Source organism: Sparus aurata, chromosome 7 (assembly GCF_900880675.1).
Source record: "Sparus aurata chromosome 7, fSpaAur1.1, whole genome shotgun sequence".
Lineage (NCBI taxonomy): Eukaryota > Metazoa > Chordata > Actinopteri > Spariformes > Sparidae > Sparus > Sparus aurata.
The window spans coordinates 23,469,944-23,490,194 of record NC_044193.1 but is presented as its reverse complement, the minus strand read 5'-3'; the positions used below and the strand labels follow the sequence as shown (position 1 = coordinate 23,490,194).

Genomic DNA, 20,251 nt, shown 5'->3' with positions numbered 1-20,251 from the left:
CTTAAAGTGACGAGTGATTCATACACTGATGGCGGTGCTGCCGTGCAAGGTGCTGACCACCTCATCAGAAACATTTTTGGGGTTCAGTATCTTGCCCAAGGACACTTTGACATGCAGACCAGGGGAACTGAACCAGCGGCCTTCCGATAACAAGACACTGGCGCTACCCCTGAGCCACAGCCGCCCATACCCCTGCCAACTTTTATGCTAATAAAGTGAATCAGAAAAAAAATTAGAGAGGTTTTTAGTCTAGAGTGCTTGGGCTGAATCTCCGAATGTGCCATTTCAACATTCACGCCCTTGGTGTATTGTAGTGGAAGAACCCTTTATTAATGACATTCTAACTCTTTTACTGTCAGAGCAGATGACTTAAACAGTGAGAAAACTATTAGATTTCATGAGTAACGTTTGATCTGAAGAAGGGAAAGGGTCTCGAAATGCTTCTCACTGATGATCTCTAATGATTTGTTGATAGACACTGCGTGTCACATATCATATATGTTTGCTATCAAGCTTCTCCTACAATCTGAAGACAATCTGAAGCTACTTTATGTTTAACATTTTATTACCCAAATGTTATTTTCTGCTGAGCCTTTACCTTGTGTGTTTTACATCAAACTTTCCTCCAGCTCCTCCTTGTGACTGAGGTCATATTGAAGGACCTTTTGGATGCTTTAAACAACACTCCATTTAATTCATGAGTCTGTTTTTACAAACCTTTTATGGCTCGTGCTCTTGCGGGCAGCAGACCTGTATTTATACAAAGACAGAGGCTGCGTTCAGAACAATCCGGGGCCCAGGCGAAAATAGTTCAGTGCAAATTAAACTGTGGGATCCCAGATGGAGGCTGAGTGCCTGTTTGGACAATCCGAGTCTGTAAATATCAAAGCAGAACTGACCGAAGCCACTGTTTCTCATCCCCTCTTCTCTCCTTTCTCTCTCGTTTCTTCTCTACCTTCTGCTCATCCCTCCATCTGTGTCATTTCATTGTCATCCACTGCTGCCATGTAAGCCGGTCCACCTGTCCTAACAGCTGCTTTCATTTCCTGTCATCTCTTTCCTCCACAGCTCCTTCCTGTTGTCTTCCTTTCATTTGTTCGGCTTTGATTCAATTTTCTCATTTACTTTCGTTCTCCTCATTTCCTCCCAGCTCATTTTTGTCCCTCCTTCTCCTTTCTCTTTCATAGCCATTCTTCCTTTTCTTCCTTTCCTCTTTCTCTTACGGGAGACCCGGAAACCCTGCCCAAATGAAATGTTGTTTCGCTGTGTTTTTACAGGCCTCATTTCCCAGCTTCCCCGCGTTGTTACTCCTCATCCTGTTTCTATTAGCCTGTTCCTCTGCTCCTCTGTTTGTATAAATCTTTATTTAACGGGGCCAGGATGACGCAAAAAACTTCAAAACAAGGGAAACCACCTGTGGATTCTACAGTATCCAACGATAACATCCTGAGGAGACTGTGGGGCAGTTAACGGACTCCAGCTACAGTGTAGATGTGAAAAAGAGAGATGTCTCCCTCCTCAGACATCACCTGAGGTTGTGTGTTCAAGCAGGGGGGTTGAGATTTCAAAATATAGTGTCAAATTTAGGGAAGGTAAGTGTAGTTTTCTTTAGCATCGATCATTTTAGCCAAGCTACCGGCATGTGGCACCATCATCAGGTTTAACACGTCCAATTAATACTGACCTGGTTTACTGTGTGACCAAATGCCTGTAAAACTAATAATATTCTCGTTAGACTCAGCTGTAGTTTGAATTTAGTATCAATTAGCAAATGTTAGCATGCTAGCAAACTAAATTAAAACATTAAACATTAGAGCTAAATATCCAAACAATAATCCAAAATCACTCATTTCTTTCCCTTCTCACATAACCGACACTTAATAGTTAAGTCTATTGTGAGCAGTAAAGACACTGAATCGCTGTCATTTTCTTTATTTGCCAGCAGGTGTGGTGTCGCCCAACTGTAACTTTTGCATCTATAAATTGCCTTTTGTTTTCAGAAAGTAGTGTACAGTACTTTGCATTGTTGAAGACATTATATAGTAGATGTATTAAAGTAACACTCAAAATAATGGCATGTTAGCGTTGTCATTGCGAACACATTAGCATTCTGACGTTAGCATTTAGCTCACGTCACCTCTGTGCTTCATTAGGCTAAAGCCTCAAAGAGCCGCTAGCGTGGCTGTAAACTCTTAGTAACTGTAGGCGAATAATAATAATTACATCAAACAGGATGATTTTCAAAGCATGCGAGCTGACGTGAAGAATTTATTTGTTCACATCCCAAAGAGCTTTCACACAGCATTTAAACATGAGAAAGAAATCTGAAATAATTTAAACTGAATAAACGAATTACAGTTACTCAATTGTAGTTTATGTGTCAGATACAACACAGTGACTATTTCACAGTTTTCTCTGCATCTTGTTTCATTACGCACTAATTCAAGAACTGGAGCAGCTATCTGTGTTGTATCCGCTCATGGGAATGCTGACAAATGCCTTCAGCCCTCATCTCGCCCTTCCTCATTTCTCTCTGTCTCCATCAGTATTCCTGCCAAGGCCCATTTGTCCTACTTCCTCAGTGCCAGAGTTTTATATAATGGTTTGTCTCTGTTTAGGGCCTTCGGTGTATTTGTTCAGCTTTTCAACCCTCCATCTCTCCCTGAAGGTTCTCACTCATTCAGTTTCTTCTGTTTAACCTCTGCACTCGTGTTTGTCATTGTTCACTTTTTGCTGAATAGTTTGATCTCGTCGGTTAAATGTTGAATTTGTCAGGGCTTAATCCAAATCACGTAAACATAAGTGCTGTCCAATGAAAAGGCTTCTTATGTAATCAGAACTCCAGCAGAGTGAATTCCACGTTTCTCATAAACAAATCCAGGATCACTTGTTATTTAGGGATTTTCCTGCTGCAGCCTGGCAGGTTCATTTGTCTGCCATCTCCAAACATTTACCTAAGACCTCATTCAAATTCTAACCGGGAGGAGCAGGTTTGTTGCCAGCCTGTTGTTGAACAACCTACTTCATAAATAATGTCAATGTATTAGCTGTGTAGCCCATATAATGCCAGTATGTTAGCTGTATAGCCCTTATAATAGAATAGAATAGAATAGAATAATCCTTTATTGTCATTATACACATGTACACTGAAAAATTGTGAATGGCTTTCACTTCAGGTCAGTAGAAACAAAATATATAGTAAAAATCTACGCATATATGAAGTAATAAAAAAGACAAACAGAATAAAAATATATAGATATACACTGTATACAGTAAAGACAGAAGAAGAAGAATCTTTATTTGTCAGACATGAAACACACCTGAAATTTGTCCTCTGCATTTAACCCATCACTAGCTGCACATTCTAAGTATAGACATACATACACATACAAGCTAGGAGCAGTGGGCTGCTATGTCAGCGCCCGGGGAGCACACATGGGGGGTTTGGTGCCTTGCTCAAGGGCACCTCAGCAGTAACCTAGGAAGTGGACTGGCACCTCTTCAGCTACCAGTCCACTTCCATATTGTGGTCTGTAGCCAGACTTGAACCGGCCACCCTCCACAACCTCCAGTCCCCAAGCCAAGTCTCTACTGACGACATGTCTGTATATTGGCTGTATTGCCCACACAATGTAATTATTTTAGCTGTGTAGCCATATAATGCTAATATGTTAGCTGTTTTATCAATATGTTAGCTACAGTATGGAGCCTATGTAATGTCAGTATGTTATCTGTGAAGTCTATATAATGTCAGTATGGTCACTGTAAAGACCATATATTATCAGCATGCTGGCTCCCAAGGCAATTTTTGACAGTTCAAATCCGCCCACTGTCAGCGAATGGACAGCAAACAATACCAGTATTCATCTGCTCAACCAATGTTCTGAGGGAGAAAGTGTACTGAGGCCTCTTCTTAAAGAGCTTCTCTGTCCCCATCCTCCCTCTCTCCCTCCATCTCTCTCCCTCTCTCTCTCTCTCTCTCTGCTCTTCACTATTCACACTTATCTCTCTCTATCATTGGAACCCACTCCACAAAATGTGTGTGTGTGTGTGTGTGTGTGTGTGTGTGTGTGTGTGTGTGTGTGTGTGTGTGTGGAAGGGCATGACCCACAATGGGCTTTTGGACCAAATTGCATACAGTCATCTTGTTGTATTTGAGCAAAATGTGTTGAAGTGATCAGTCATTCTTGGCAGTTTGAATCAATCACGTTAATTTCACCATGTCATTTTTGAGCGTGTGTGTGTGCGCACACGCGTCATGGTGTTTACACATGGGGATTTTGGCTTTAACTCGTCTTTGAGTTGGTGCTGGAATGTGTGTGTGACGGAGAGACGTGAAAGTGAGGGGAAACAAGAGATGGAGCCTCTGTGTGGGCATATGCATGCAGGCAGCAGTGAGTGAGTGTGTGCTTTAGAAAGTAAGATTTTTCTGGTGGGAAATGTTTTGTGTTTTAGCGCCTCTTTTCATGAAGTGGGCCTGTCATTGGCCCCAGCCTGATGAATATTCAGTCGAGCGACAAAGAAACGCTCACATAAACAAAGTTGAAGCCAATTAGTCCCCAAAGAGAGAGAGAGAGGGAGAGAGAGAGAGAGAGAGAAGGGGACGGATTCACCCATGCAGATTCACAGTGCTCGTGTGTATCGTTCTGACACTTGCACTTGTTGCGTACTAGAAGAGAGACCGCGGCGGGGTGAACCGCGGCAAATCAATTTGAATCTTGGCCGCCACCGAGCTGCTAATTACCATGGCCTTACATCATAGGATTTAAATCACAATCCCCAAATGTCAGCGTGGGTGCCAAGGTGTGGCCCTGCTGCTGTTCACTGCAGTGATGCGGTGCAGGCCGCGCCCCAGAGGGCCGTGGGTTCACATGTGCAGTTTCTCTCTCAGTCTTTGCGGAGCGATGGCAACAAAAGGACAGGGTGGAAACTCTCGCCCGTCTAAACAAAAGAAGGATTGTTTTCTGTTCGTCTTGACCTCTGAGGAGTTTTCCCACTCCTCCTCGCATCAGAACCTCTCACCTACTTTTCCGGGACCCTCCCACTCCTGTTAGAGGAGAGAAGACACTCCCTGTCTACTGTTACATGTCAATACCCCCTCACCATTTTTAAGCCCTCCAATGGCTTTAACCTCTTGTTTTGTTACCTCTCTCTCCATCATCAGTCAGGTCACTGCAACACTGCATGTCTCACCATTGGCTGCTTTTACTGTTTTAGCTCTAGAGAGTCGGAAATATAACACCATTGCCGTCATTACAAGCTGCTCTCACCAAGTCTCAGATTGATTCCTGCCATGTAATAATTGAAGATAGGATCGAGACAAATCTTGCAATTTTGTATATCAACTAAGTTCACTACATAACGGAAAGGCTGCCTGCAGCTTATAACCTGAAACTGAACCATTTGCAACACTGTCTTGCACAACAACCAATCAAACATGCTGATATTAGATCTCATGACTGTCATTTGGTACTAAAAGGACCAGTTGACACTATGGTCAGCAAACACCTTGTGACACAGATCAACTGCATGAAATCCCCATGATTGATTTGTGATTTAACGCTCTACGTGAGTCTTGAATTCCGTTAATCAAATCGAGTTACAGGTCTGTCAAGTAAAACCTGCTGTTGTCCCAGGCAGCAACTAACAATTGATTTTAATTGCCAATTAATCTGAAGACTGTTTAATCTGTTAGCCTTTCAGTCTATATCAGTCCAACATTCCGGAGACTATTAACTGAACCACATCTTTTATCTATATTTGCCTTCATGGTCTGGGTTCATCTGCAGCTCACCTATGACTCAAACCGTAAAGAAACACCCACCATTAGAGCTAAAATCTAAACTATATATAATTTTTCTGAGTTGTGTTATTCTGAATGCGTCCAACAATGTTCAAACCCAGAGAAATCCCTAATTTTGTTCAATGTGATGGTGCGTTTCATTTGGTCGTCTGGCACCACAACTTCCAGGACAAAGTCCGAGCCTGAGGAAGGAAGTCAGCGACTGTGTCCAAACCTAAAATGCATAAAAACTCCAGATCATAAATGTTGGTTGTTTCAAAATGTGGACAACAAATCCCATGATCCCACGCTAGTAAATTCTTTGGTTGGTGCGCAGGTGGTCGAGTGGTTAGAGCGCATGCCGAAAACGCAGCCGACTCTGGTTCGATTCCGGCTGGAGGTCCTTTGCTGCATGTCACATCCCCCTCTCTCTCTCCCATATTTCCTATCTGTCTACTGTTTAATAAAGATGTCTATGCCAGAAAAAAATTCTTTTGTTTTGTTTTTGAGTGAGAGATTCTCAGCGGGGAAAAATAATCACAGCATCTCACCTTCTCATGAAGAAAAGTACCACATCAATTCAATTCCCAACTGTTTGTTTTATTCAGGGCGGTGCCATCTCCATCCTGACAGCCTGCGAGAGGCCTGGAGATTTTGCAGGAGTGGTCCTGATTGCTCCGATGGTCCAGATGAACCCAGACTCTGCGACACCGTTCAAGGTACCACATTATGTCCACTCGTTCTCTCAGCTGCTTTTGACTTTTTGCTCTCTGCTCAGTGAGGTACTCATTTAACCCAGAAGACAGTTGTCTTACTCCACTGAGCCCTTCTGCTGGTAATGACTGTAACACTGACACCTTTTATTCTGTGTGTGTGTTGAGAATCAGTGTAAGTACCAATTGAGCAGCAGTAGCTGTCTCTTACTGAATCACAGATACAAGTGTGTCCGTTTTTTTGTTTTTTTTTGGACCAAACGCAAAACGAGGCTGGTGTCAAAATCTGCATTATTAGTCTGTTTTAACAAGTTAAAATGTGTCTTTGGATCCTGACTGACATAAACATACAGTCAAAACACACTGGGTGAATTACGAGGTACACACACTCACAGTTCTGTGACTGTATCTCTTTGTAACACTCGGCAGATGGCGAGAAAAAAGGAGAGCGACAGAAAATTCTTTAGGGAGGTGTTGATGTGTGAAAATAAACAATGCAATGCCCCGGCGTGCTTTGTTTTTCGCTGTTTGCAGGTTTTCCTGGCGAAGGTCCTGAACCACATGCTGCCCAGCATCACTCTGGGCTCCATCGAGTCCAAGTGGGTCTCGCGGGACAAGAAGCAGGTAGGAGACAAATGTTGGTGGGCGAGCGTTGCATCTTCTTTTGTGATTGAGTTATCAGGTATGTGTGTCACTGAAAATAGAGTTTGTGAGGTCTCAGGGGGGAAATGTGCGTGAGTGAAGTCATGCACTGGGTTTTTTTTTGGACAGTCCCAGGATGGAAGTCCGTCACACCGTGCGTACTTTGATCCCTTTCCAAGCCTTATCTCGCCAAATTCCTGCGTGTACCTTGGGTGGGTTGTATTGTGTTATATGTAATTATAAAAGCAGGTGCCTTTACTGTGTCACCTACAGGACAAAGGTCTGTTGTGTAGTTTGTGTGTGTGACTTGTATAATCTCGAGAGGAACCACAGAAGGGACAAAAACACACACAGGCGCGTCTGCACGCCTCTGCCGGCACGTATATGTGTCTGTGAACGTCGCCTGTGGGTTTTTTGTACTGTTGGGGTTGTGTGTGAACATAACTCACACGTGTGCGTCTGCAAGTAATGACACAGTAAAGCCGGCCTTTGCAGAAACAGTCTGTAGTAACAATAGGATCCCACATCCTGCTGCTTCTGCTTCCCACGGTCCGTTAGAGGAAGTAGTGTTATCAAACGTCTCAGGTACAAGAACAGACGCAACAGATTCAACAGAAAAGTACCTGAAGCATTGACAGAAACAAGTACTTTTAAGATGTTTTTTTTTTCTTAATCAGGTAGTTAACAGCAGAGAAAGGTAGCATGGAGATAGCAAACTAAACCAACCAGGGGATGAGGTGCAGGTGGAGAGACTCTGGAAAGAGGGCGGAGCTAACAAGGCTTATGTGAGACAGGTGTGGGGGGGGGGGGGAAATCAGACTGGGGAGGAGCACAGGAACGCAGGAGGGAAACACAACACTGGGAACACAGGTGAGGGGGAAGGAGAAAGCGACAAGAGGATAGAACTACAAAATAAAACAGGAAATAAGTAAACAAAACCCAAAACCATCACAGTATGATGCAGGTTTGGATGTACTGTATAGTTTAGCTCGTATGATCACCACTGCGACAGTAAACAGGTGTATTGTACATGACTGGGCCATGTCATGCTGTAATTCTGATTTTATCTTTTTTTTAATCCCAAATCCTTACTTTCTTTCTTTGGCATTTGGATATGAGCAGCAGTGGAATGATCTGCCTTGTTTCATTACCTAGGAGTAATGAAATTGTTTCAGTCACAGTGATAACGCAAGGGAGTCATTTCTCAAATGGCTTCACTGTTTCACTGAAAATAAAGATGAGAGAAATATCAAAGAAATTGATACAAGTTTGTGGAGCAGAACTTATTTTGTCATTATTGTGACCCTTGGATTGGCCTGACCTTCAGGCAGAGGACCACTGTGCTACACAAGCTTATAACATATAAAAACTGTTTATATGGTTTAATAGATTGATATAGTAGTAACAGTAAAATGGTGTAGTCATCGTAGGTGTGCTTGTAGGCATGTTGTGTAGCATCATGTGACCAAGCCACCGGGATGTTCTGCAAGACCTTTTTTATGAAAAATAAAATATTGAGGAGCAAATTTGTTCTGATACAAAAACAATAAATCAACAACATTATGAAAGAAACTTCTAAATCCTCGCTCTAAGTATTTTTTATTTTTATTTTAACATTTATTTAACAGGGACGATACATACAGCATTGCCACAGAAAATGGGAAAATGTGATGCATAAGACGTCTAGCTTCAGCTAATTTGCAGTCTTTACTGCAGCTCTACCTTTCCACAGTTAGATGAAGTCACAGTCTGGCAAAAAGACTTTAAAGCCGATTTGTGTTATGTAATTATTTATCCCAAGTGACTTTGTGTGATTTGTTGTTATCTCAGTTCTGAAGGAAATGTCTCGCCTCGTGTCTTCGGAGTGTCGCGACTCCTCTGAGCCGTCGTAACAGGTCGTGTTGGGTCACAGCTCGGCTTACAGTCATTCATCATTCAAAGCAGCGGCACATGTGGCCTGAGAGGAGTTGCTCCTGTCAGGGTCGGCCATCAGCTGTGTTTACATGTACGCCGAGCAGAGAAGGGAGTGTTTGAGTAATGTGAGGGCACATGCGGAATGTGGAAGTACTCACGTTTGATGACGGTGAACTGGGGTGTGTCCCGTGGTATTCAGCGCTGATTTAAACTAACGTAAAGTGGCACATCCACTTTCATCTTTCCTCTGACTCTTATTTTTCTTTCCATAAAAGCCCCTCCACCATTAATTTATTCTTCTCACTCGCTCTCGCTCATTTTCATCGCTCTCCTTTCCTCCATGCAGGCTCTCCTTGTCTTGACTTTCTTCCATATTTGGATTAAACTATGGAATTTATTGTTCTTGCTAAATATAGACGCTTAATACAAACATCCCGTCCTTACACTACCACTTTATAAATGCCAAAATGCAATTGGTTGATTGTTATATTAAGAAAAAAACTGAAAAAAAAACATGCAGAGTTTAAAGTAGGACAAAGATGTTATCAAGAGATTTCTCAGCATCAAATGGTAAATTAGCCTCTGGGACAGTTGGTCAGAATAAAGCCTGGGAAATTCAAGAAACAGAGCATGCATCAAAGGAGCATATGTGGCCTTCAACCTTGGCCTATAAGTATTTCTTTCTTTCTCTCCCGCCAGGTGGAGGCGTATGACACCGACGAGCTGAACTTCCACGGCGGCATGCGGGTGTCGTTCGGCATGCAGCTGATGGGGGCGGCGGCGCGCATTGAGAGGGAGATCCCGTCCATCAGCTGGCCCTTCCTGCTGCTGCACGGCGACGCCGACAAGCTCTGCGACATCAGGGGCTCCAGGATGATGCACGAGAACGCTCCGAGCTCAGACAAGAAGCTCAAGGTGGGGACAGCCTGCCCTCAGGAAGTGTTTTGTAATGTGTTTAATATAATTCTGTGATTTTAAAGGTGTTTATTTGAAATAATTTGTTTGTCAGTGAGACTAAGTATGAAGTAGCCACAGCTTCATTTTGTCCATGCTGGTCCTTTTTTAAGAGGGATGTTCCGCGTCACTGACATTTTAACAAAGGCATTTGTCCTGGCCGTATGGGAGGTCGCTACAGCTGGAGGCCAGAAGAATAGATGATTTGTGGGTGACTGATACAACTGAATTTCAAAGCAGTGTTAAAACGTACTGTTGCCTTGAAAACCGAGTTCAGTAAACTCAGCTTATTGGCAAAAGGTGCCTAAGGGAAGCTGTGTTGGCTGTTTGGATGAGTAACAATGTATACATATTCATATTTTATATATTTATTTGATCATCATGGTCATTATCAGGTTTATACTTTTATTTGGGGTGTCCATTAGAATAGGTTTACATGCTTGTATGCTCAAAAAACACGTTACTTTTCTCATACTGTCCACTGCTGCAGCACCTCTGTTCACCCTCTGTCCAAGCGCTTTGCCCAAAAGGCCCAGCCTGCTCTGATTGGGCAGCTGTCACAGGCTTGAGCAGGCACCACTAAATCATGTTAATTCACCAGCTCGGCCAGTGTTATTGCATCCAACTGTATAGCTGTTACATCCCAACCTTACAGAAATCCTGATGGCTTGTTTGAAAGGCACAGCTTCTGTATACGAGCTGTGTTTTGATACTTGCAAAGCACCTGCGTAGCATGTAACCCTGCTTTGTCACCAAAGGGACAGGGAACGGCATTTTATACCATTCGGGACGTTTAAATCATTAAAAGGTGCATTCATTCATTAAATCATTCAGTTAAAACTTTCTCACACACAGCTGACTCCAGCAGGACGCATTCACTGACAGACTGACCCGAGGCTGTGTTAAATACTTCCTCCCCTGTAGAAGGATGTTAATTTGTAAAGAAGGAAGTGCATGCTCTGTCTTATCACATGTTTGATCGCATGAATGATGAACAAGACAAAATGTAACAACTGAAATTAGAGGTGAGAGGATTGAAGAGGGAGAAGGAAGTTAAAGGGAGTTCATGCTCACTTCTCATCTGCGGGGATGTTCTCCTTTTCGTATTGTACAGTATCACGCGGTGTCTGTGAGTTACAGAGGCTGCTTTATCACATGTGTTGTCAAAGAGGTGACTTGTGTGCTTTTGCAAACCCGAACAAATAGCACAAGGAAGTCAGTTAATCGGAGAAACAAATCTGCTCGTTCTAAACTTTGTGGATCGCAAACAAACCCGCTCACAACAACTTCTCTGTCGCACGCTCCTGTTCAGGTCTACGACGGAGGCTACCACGCCCTCCACCACGACCTCCCGGAGGTGGCCGAGTCCGTGTTGAAGGAGGTGACAACTTGGATCACGGAGCGCCTGCCCGCCACGACATTGCAAGAACCGCAAGGCTCCTAGAAACATGATTCGGTCAACCGCCCCCTCCCCACCGGCTTTGCTCCAAGGCGCCTGCTCACTTTCCAGCAGTCTGTCAGGCTTAACAACACTACTACACTCTCTGGTCTGGGGAAATACTTTTGAGCATATAGACTGATATTAATTTCTATGTATAAAAAGTTTACTGACTTATTACTCTGGGCATGTACTTTTGAAATATATCCACCTCGCCATGTGTACCTACTAATCAGCCCAGGTTACACTGATTCGAATTAGATGATGGGGTCAGAAACCGCCTCTTATCGCAGGAAGCGGTCCCTTTCCCTTCAAAGCTTCAGGGATGTGTATTTGGGGTGATGGGTTTATTTAGTTACTGTTGTACCCTTCATCACTGAGGTGCAGCTCAATTACAGTACAGTCTAAGCTGCAGTATGCTGGGGTTCAAAGTGCAATAATGACGCCTCCATCTCCTCGTTCATACACACAGGTCAGATTGTTTCAGTAGCCACGAGAAAAGTAATGTGATACGTTATTGATGCGCGGGGGCATTTGTTTTTTTTTGCACATCCATTCACAGGCAGGTCACTGGTCAGGGTCAGCTGGAGGGCAGCACCTCTGGAGCAGCACAGCCAGGTCCTCCCGCTGCTTCGCTGTCCTGCGGCGGACACAGTGGATACTGAACACATTTTCAGTGAGGCAGCGTTGTTAGAAGCAGTTTCCGTTTTCAGATTTTGTGGCTCAGGAGAAACTGTCATCCTCTCAGAAAGCATCCCCTCTTCGAAAATCTCCTCCGCCGCCTCCCAAATTTGCACAGTTTTAACCGAAAAATGCTAGACGTGACGAATGCAGCTCTCGTATAGAGTCACCCTGAAACTTCTACTGGAGACACGTGATTCTGCACATATAAAACAAATACTCTCTCCTCCTGACTTCCTCCAAATGTCCCCCGACAGGTTCAGGCCTGGTCCGAATGATTATATTCATTTGGTATCCAGCATTTCGTGACAGAGAGACCAAACAATACAATCATTTTCCATTTAAAGTACAATGCCTCTTCTATTGAGCCTATCTGAAAAATTAAGCATATGAATCTTCTCGCTCTGCCGGTGGGAATTAGAGGGAAATGTCAAAAGGTCTCCCCCTCAGTGTGACCTTTGAGCTTTCGGGTCACAGTTGACTTCACTGGTAGGGTCTCTCTCCGGAGCGGTAACTTCATTAAACCTTAGACTGCAGCCAGGGGGCCCAGCTGGGGGACGTGGGAGAGCACAGCGCTCCGTTACTGCGGACAAAAGCGTAGATCATCTGTTAGCGTGTGCCATTCGGTGCAGACTTGTCATCCGAACGCACCTTAAAGTTAGACGGCTGCACGTATTTATAGCACGGGTGGCCACAGCGGGAATCCGAGCCCCTATCTTATGACAATGCCCTGTTCATGCTTTTTAAACAGGAAGTCCTGTAGAATTGAATCCAGACGAGACAAAGGAGGAAATGTCTCCCCCCCCCAAAAAAAACAAACATATGTTGTCATGTCTAGAATCATCAGCATCATCATCAGCTGCTTTGTTCAGGAGTGTGTGCAGGCCAAATCGTAGCAATAACATCAGCGTATAGTCTTGTCAGCTGTTAATTATAAGCTATAGACAGACGCACACTGAGCTCATCCACCTCTTTATATTGTCAGGTGGACTGTAATAAGCAGGTGTCGCCGCACGCGTGGGGCTTTTTCCACCTATTCGTCGAGCACGAGAAACTTGCAGAAGCACAAGTTTTTTTGAAGCTGCACAACCGTCCGGCCGGCCGGCCCCCGCCATCAATCACATTTTTGACGTGTGTGGCGGTGCAGACATCCAGTTCATTTCTCTGTGCGTTGACTTCAGACACCACTGGCGTCCTGTAGGAAACACATCCAGTGCGCAGGAGACTCCGCCGTCACCATGGCAATTTTATTCATTATCACCCAGAGTTCAAAGGGACTCGTGCAGGGAGAGTAGGGGCAGCAGGGAGCTCATGTGTAACCACGGCAGCAGGCCAGCGGCGCGGCCCGTTTTACATGTGTAGTCGCCAGAGTGATCACAATGAGACTGGTGGAATGGGATGAATGTGCGGTCTCTCTCTCTCTCTCTAACTTTCTATCTCCTCACTCTCCCCATCTCATCCCGTGTCATCCCGTCTCAGCACCTTTTTTTTTCATAGTTGCTGTGGCGACCAGCACTCTTTGTTCTGTCCATCACAGAGCCCCTTGTTCTGTTACAGATTCAAACATCTCGCACTGTCAGCTGCGCGTACAGTACTGCCCCTAGGGGCCAACTGTCAGAACAGCAACAAAGGCTAAAGTACAGTACATTTGTTATGATTGTATTCTGGTTCTGTTGGCCGAACAGCGGCCTCTGTTTGAACAGAGGACACAACAGCCATCACCCCTGACTCTGCTGAGCGTGAATTTGCATCTTACCCACAAAAGGGTTACAAAAAGCTGACATCTCTGAGGCTGTATGCAAGACTGTGACCTAAAACTGCTCTCTGCTGACAATTCCCAGCTCACATGTGTTGTGTCTCTATTTTTAATCGTCTCTGTTTGCAAACTGTTCCCTGATCTTGGCTCCGAGTGAACCTGCTGGGCCGCAGAGTAAAAATGAGATACGAATCAACAGAGATCAACAGGGAACGTGAGGCAAGGCGATGTTATATTAGCGCATTTCCCTTCCAAAATCCAATTTAAAAATGCTTTGCAAAATGTGTGTTAAATTAGAAAGAAATCATGAGACAATAAAAAACACAGACTTGAAAACCCGGGGGAAATATAAAAAAAATGGAGCTCAGGATGTAAGCGCATCCTCCTCTCTGTTCAGAAGACATTTTGTCAGCCCAAATATCAGGTTACGCTGAGATGTAATGTGTTCATCAGTCCCAGTGGGAGTCAGACCCTTAACCTCAACCGGAGCTGCGGGGGGTTTATATCACGAGCACTTGAAACACAAAAGACTCCTGATTGGGCTGCAGCAGCCACAGCACACACAAAAGGCTGCACAGTCCCAGTTGTATTCAAACTCCTAATAGCACCCCTGCTACCTAACAGTAATATTGAAAGAGCTCTACCTGTCAGACTCCACAAGTGCATATTACTGCCGCCGCGAGCTCCGGAGGTGGGGACGGAGAAGAGACAGGAGAGAAGCTGTCAGTAACCATGGCAGCACGTTTTCAGCCCGTGGAAAATGTGTAATTGTTAATGGTGCGAGATGCGAGGCGGTCGTCGCCGCGCTTTCAGAGCTGGTTGTCCATTTTGCTGCTCCGAGGATTCCCTTTTGTGCGAGCGTCGAGATAAGACGGCAAACAATTACCGTCATCAGCTCACAGTGATTATAAATAACAAGAGCTACACACACACACACACACACACACACACACACACTCGCCGAATTCGAATCAGGCTTCGTTGCTGTTTGTACTGAAATTGCACTGTAATTTCTTGGAGATTTTAAGGCCAAAATGTTGCCTTTTTTTTTTTTTTTTTTACCAGGACTGTGCATCCATACCTTGTCTTGATTCAGTGCTGAATGAAAGACTGAAATTAAGGAGCAATCCACCACTTTTTCACTAGATTCTTTCCTACTCACCTGTAATAAAGGTGTGCAATCCCTGACACAATGCTCACATCTTGTAAAGCCAATCCAAGCATGAATCGTATGCAGGTTTGCCATACTGAGAGATAGCCATGTACAGATGCACTGCTCTGTTGATATGTAATAATCCACTCGACTGTTAATATCCTTTTTATTTAGGACAGAAGTTCTAAGTGAGGGAAAGTAAAAATATAACCGAGGCAGGAAACCGCTGAATCTAATCGGTCTGCGGCTTTTTCTAACAAAGCGAAAATTCAGTTGGCCTGCCGGTTTGTCAATGGGGCCGTTGTTGTTTTTTTTTTATCTCGACTTTATGACTGTTCCTAAGAAAAGAGCTGGTGTACAGGACAGAGGACTTACTAGGCACGGGGCCAGTCTTTCTGTAACTTTATGAGATTAAAGAGCGCTGGAGAGATTCAGTACAGAGTTTGCATGAATGAGTCAGTAAAGAACAGCGAGAATTGAAGAGGTTTTTTTTCTCCAAACTGCTGTGAATGCATGAAAAAAAAAAAATGCATCGTATCTGAAGTAGATCATCCTGTCTGTAAAATACAAAAGACCTGCTGAGTTGCACACGATCATTTGGTCTGCGAAATGTCAAAAAATCTCTCGCTCATCATTGCAGCTGTAATGAAAGCGTCTCGATGATGTTGCATTTTGGACAAAACCCCGATTCAAGTCTCGCTGCTTTTATCAACAATTATGGTGGATTTATTTCTAATGGCCGTACTGCTTGATAACTGAACATAATTGTAATACACTGTTTAAAAGCATAGCATTGCTAACAACACTTGACGAAAACAAACAAAAACCCACACAAATCAATACTGCGATGTATTTTACGTATCTTTTATTTATCTTGTCTAGAGTATTTATAGGAATTAATTTTATGTATAGGCTACTATATATTGATTAAACATCACGACAAGGCACTTTTTATACCATACACCAGCCATATTGTGTCATTTTTACTGTTGACGCTCAGCTACATGAAGCTCCATTACACTTGTTGAGAAGGAAACTGGTTCGAGGTTGTATGTATGTACAGTCAGCAATCCCAAAAACATGTGACAGTGTTTCTGAAATGGTTTTGCATAGAGAGTATTTTACTACTGTCTGTTTAGTCGTCGTCGTCGTGCTGAAGAAAAAAAACAAAAAACTCAAGTTCTTGTTGCAGTTTGTCACAGAAGTATGAATGTTTGAAACATATGGTATGAAAATGTTTTCGTTTGGTGACAGGACCTGAACAACCAGGGTGTTATTGCTACAAGTTTGGGGGAAAACGTTGTACACTTTTATTCCCAGAATTGTTTTTCAGGAACTTATTCCCACTTCAATCGTGTCTCTTTCTAGTTTCTCTTCTTAGAAAATGATGTTAGAATTACACGGACATGAGGGAGAGAATTAACGTAGCTCTCTCCAAGACAATTATGTCACATCACATTTGAGGATTAAAATTGCAGGTATCAGGTTTTTCTAGCATGTTCCTAGGAAAAATACACCTTGGATTCATTTGACTTCTATATTCTATAAGAATTCTACATTTTAAAGATTTCTATGGAGAAAAAAAAAAATTTACTTTTATTTTTGTATTGTCTGGTGTTGTCTGTGCCTTATTATTATGACGAATGTGTATCGAAGCGTGTGTGTGTGTGTTTTGATATAGATGAAGTGTGATGAGCTGCAGATCTGTTACTCTGGTTGTCACATCTGTTTCTGGTTCAGTAATTGTGTCCGTCCTGCTTGTCTTTCTCCTGTATGTCTCCTTCTATTCATGTCTGTCTCTTCGAGTTTCAAGGGTTAAGCAGACCTGGGTTAAAAGAAAAACAACAGTTTTTTAAATCTTTAAGTACAGGCTGAGATGTAGCTTAGAAAATACCTCCCAGCTTCTTTAAACACATGTTTTGTTTTAGCCTGCCTGAAGACACCCCCAGTATCGAGAGACATGATACTGTACATTAAAGATGAGGCTCCCTTGCTCCAAGTGCTCTATGGCATAATGACTGTAACATTTGGAACTTATTTGTTTTCAACCAAAAACAAGAGAGTTCAGTTCATCACACGATAACACGCGGATTTGTAACAGGACAAGAACCAGATGTTCTCCAAGAATGTTCTGTACTGGATGATTTCATGTGTCTGTATTTGTACATGTTGAGATACTTGGGGCTGTTGTAAAAAAAATGGGTTTGAAATTTTGAGTCGATGCAGAAGCATTGACTGAAAATAAACAAGTTGTCTATCAACATGATTGATTCTTTGGACCAACCAACAAAAGGCTGTATATGAAGATTCTCTTTGTTTTTTCTTTGTTAAAAGTATGAAAACTGTTTAATTTACATCATGAACAGTCAAGAAGGTTTTTGAATGAGCACAGCTATCGGATGTAGAAGCTGAGGTGAAGTGTGATTTGAGAGGAGAGGTCATCCCATCGAGACTTATAGTGTAACAATGGCGAAAAAAAGATGACAGTGAGCTGGAGTGTTTATAGGCAGCACCTCATGGACCACGCGACTTTAAGTTGAGGCGCCACATTCTTGAGTCTTCCTTGTAAACTAATGTGTTGTTTGTTTCAACAGTTCACTGTATACTGTCTGACACTTTAGCTCAACAGCCCTGCGCTGATACTCAACCACAGGTGACAAAAAGCAGACGTTAAAACCTTCATTTATCCCAAATTTATATATTAAAACAAACTTTTCACTGATGCATTGATGTCACGTCACAACACGTTGAGTATCTGCTTTGGACAATTGAACTAAAGTGTGTTTGTGACAAACTATTGTACGTACTATTGTACTATTGTATAAGATGTATATAAAGTGTAATAACGGAATTACTTATGAATCACTGAAAGTCAAACTACTTGTTACTAGAATGTTCATAATGTCCATAATCTCTTACAGAATAAACTACAAGACTGTTTAACTGCACCGCCTGACTGGAATATTTTCACAGCTCACGAATACACATGAAAACTAGCTCTTTGCAACATCCGGCCTAATATTGTTGTTTCCACCTCAATGTTAAGCAAATCATTAAAATCATTTGCAGTGTGAGGGGGAATGAGGATAGTTGCAATCCCCTTGTTAGCAAAATGACCAAAATGCACACCCCTTGTTGGTCGGCCATCGCTCTTCTCAATCCCTGCGAGCAGAGAGAGTGAACTGGCAGTGATAGCCTGCATGACTCAATGATGCTTTATTTGACTGAGATTTGTGCAAGTTAGAATTCATCCTAAATCCCTCTAAGTGCTGTACTGTAGGCAACTGGATGTGTTTCAGTTTCTTGAAGACGGTCCACCTCTCATCCAAGAGCCTTCCTCAGTTCTAACTGACTGGAGGGGAGTTGCAGGCTTTTAAACTCTGTGTGGGAGTGTCCTTACAGAGTCGTTGCTTGACAAGTTTTTCCTCTCAGTTCCGCCGGTTTCATCTTGGAGTTTGTCCCCATCACTTCTTAGCATAATTTGTTAAACATGTTCTGAATAACATCTTGCACCAAGAAAATTGTGACACCTGACAATGGCTGACTGACATGGCCTGGTACTGGTCTGTGTAATGTTGACATTGTTTCTATTGACGTGGTGCTGAATTTGTGGAGGTGATTATTGTTCTTGGTCAAGTAGAAACGCGTCATTACAGAAAAGCAAGAAGATCACAGAGAAACTGCTGCCTGAAGTCTGTTATTTCTATTAGTCCTATGATGTTTCTATTATCATTGAAAGTGTCGAATTACAAACGTCCCTGCGATGGTGCAACTTTTGGAAGGTATTCATGACTGTGTGTTGTTGACTGAGATCAGTATGCTTGTGCATTATGCCAGCCTGGTTTCTGTGGTGTTTTATGTACAACTGAAGAATGATGCTGGATATACATTACTCGGTCGAGCTGGAGAGCACCCATCAGCCAGTAGGTGGTGGAATTGCATCACAAAATCCCTTCAGGACAGCCTGCGTTGTATGAATGTAGTGTTTGCAGATGGGTGCTCACATACATTGGGCATGAATGAAACAAGGACCCAGCTACTGATTACAAACACAGAGATTTTCCAGTTCTTCTCACAGGGTTATTTATTTGGTTTTCCAAGACTCGTTTTAATCTAAGGACATTAAAAAATCCTGGTTTTATTCTGGTCCGAACTGTGAGGTCCAGTTATCAAAATATTACTTTACTCTCTCACCACCAGCACGTTTTCAGCCCTGGATGTAGTTTTGAAAGCGCTGATTTTGTGGTGTTTTCCTCCGTCATTGATCTCAATCTGAGCGCTCTTTTTCAGTTGTATCTGAAGGAATTAAACAGTTGTATCATTAAAGATGACTTCCTGAGTCATTGCTGGTTTTTTTTTTTGACTGCACAGATGAGGCAGTAACATTGAAACGCAGCAAGCCTCACAAGCCAGGTGACCCACATCACTGCAGGCATATGTCACAGTATTCATCATCACTCTCTCAGCCAGTCTCTCTTCTCTCATCCTCCTCCTCCTTGTTCATCCTCATGTCAACACCTGATAACACCTGAAGCGAAAACTGGCTGTGCGACAGCAGTCCAGGACGGAGATGTTGGAAGGTTTTAGATACTAAAACTCACGCATTACACACTGTTTAATCATGGTGTCCTTTCACTCTATCTCTGTCTCCCTCGCTTTCGTTTTTCTCTGCCCCATTTTCTCTCCCCCCTCTCTCAGAAAATGTAGGCTAGCCACTCTCCTTGAAACAGTTTTGGAGTTTGCTGGAACCACATTAGCAGCAGCAACTCCCAAAGGATGGCACTTCTAGGAAAGCCAAAACCACAGTCTCAACTGTAAATGTGAATATTCTTCTGTCACTTTCAGTCAAGAATGTACTGCCACTGTGGAGTGGAGGGAAATTATCCTTCAAAAAGCACTCCCACGGGGTGGCCCACACAGACATGAGTGTTATTTCAGGCCAAGTCGCACACATCACATACAGCGGTGATTATTCACGATTAGTCAAGGCGGAACAGTAAAGTTCACAAGCTAATTGACATCAACCTCCATCATCTACCCTGTGAAATTGAGAAATGTCAAACTGATGATGTGGTTTATTCGAGGCGTTTGATTCATTTTTGTAAAGGGCACAGTTTGGAAGTGGTTACAAACTCTGTAAAAATCTTTATGTTTACAAGAGTGCATTATTTCTGAAGTGTATTCTCCCAGTAGAGGGAGCCTGGAGGCTTGTTTTTCT

At 43.1% G+C, this 20,251-nt stretch overlaps 1 protein-coding gene across 2 annotated transcripts in view; it reads left to right on the top strand.

The window, feature by feature from the left end:
- Positions 1 to 17,981, top strand: part of mgll (monoglyceride lipase) — a 48,838-nt gene extending 30,857 nt beyond the window's left edge. For both annotated transcript variants that reach the window (XM_030422408.1, XM_030422407.1), the window contains 4 exons: positions 6,391 to 6,501; positions 7,030 to 7,119; positions 9,751 to 9,966; positions 11,318 to 17,981. In XM_030422408.1, the coding sequence (XP_030278268.1) occupies positions 6,391 to 6,501; positions 7,030 to 7,119; positions 9,751 to 9,966; positions 11,318 to 11,449 (549 nt within the window). In that variant the 3' untranslated portion in view covers positions 11,450 to 17,981. The remainder of the gene's footprint in view (positions 1 to 6,390; positions 6,502 to 7,029; positions 7,120 to 9,750; positions 9,967 to 11,317) is intronic.
- The last annotated feature ends 2,270 nt before the right edge of the window (positions 17,982 to 20,251 follow it).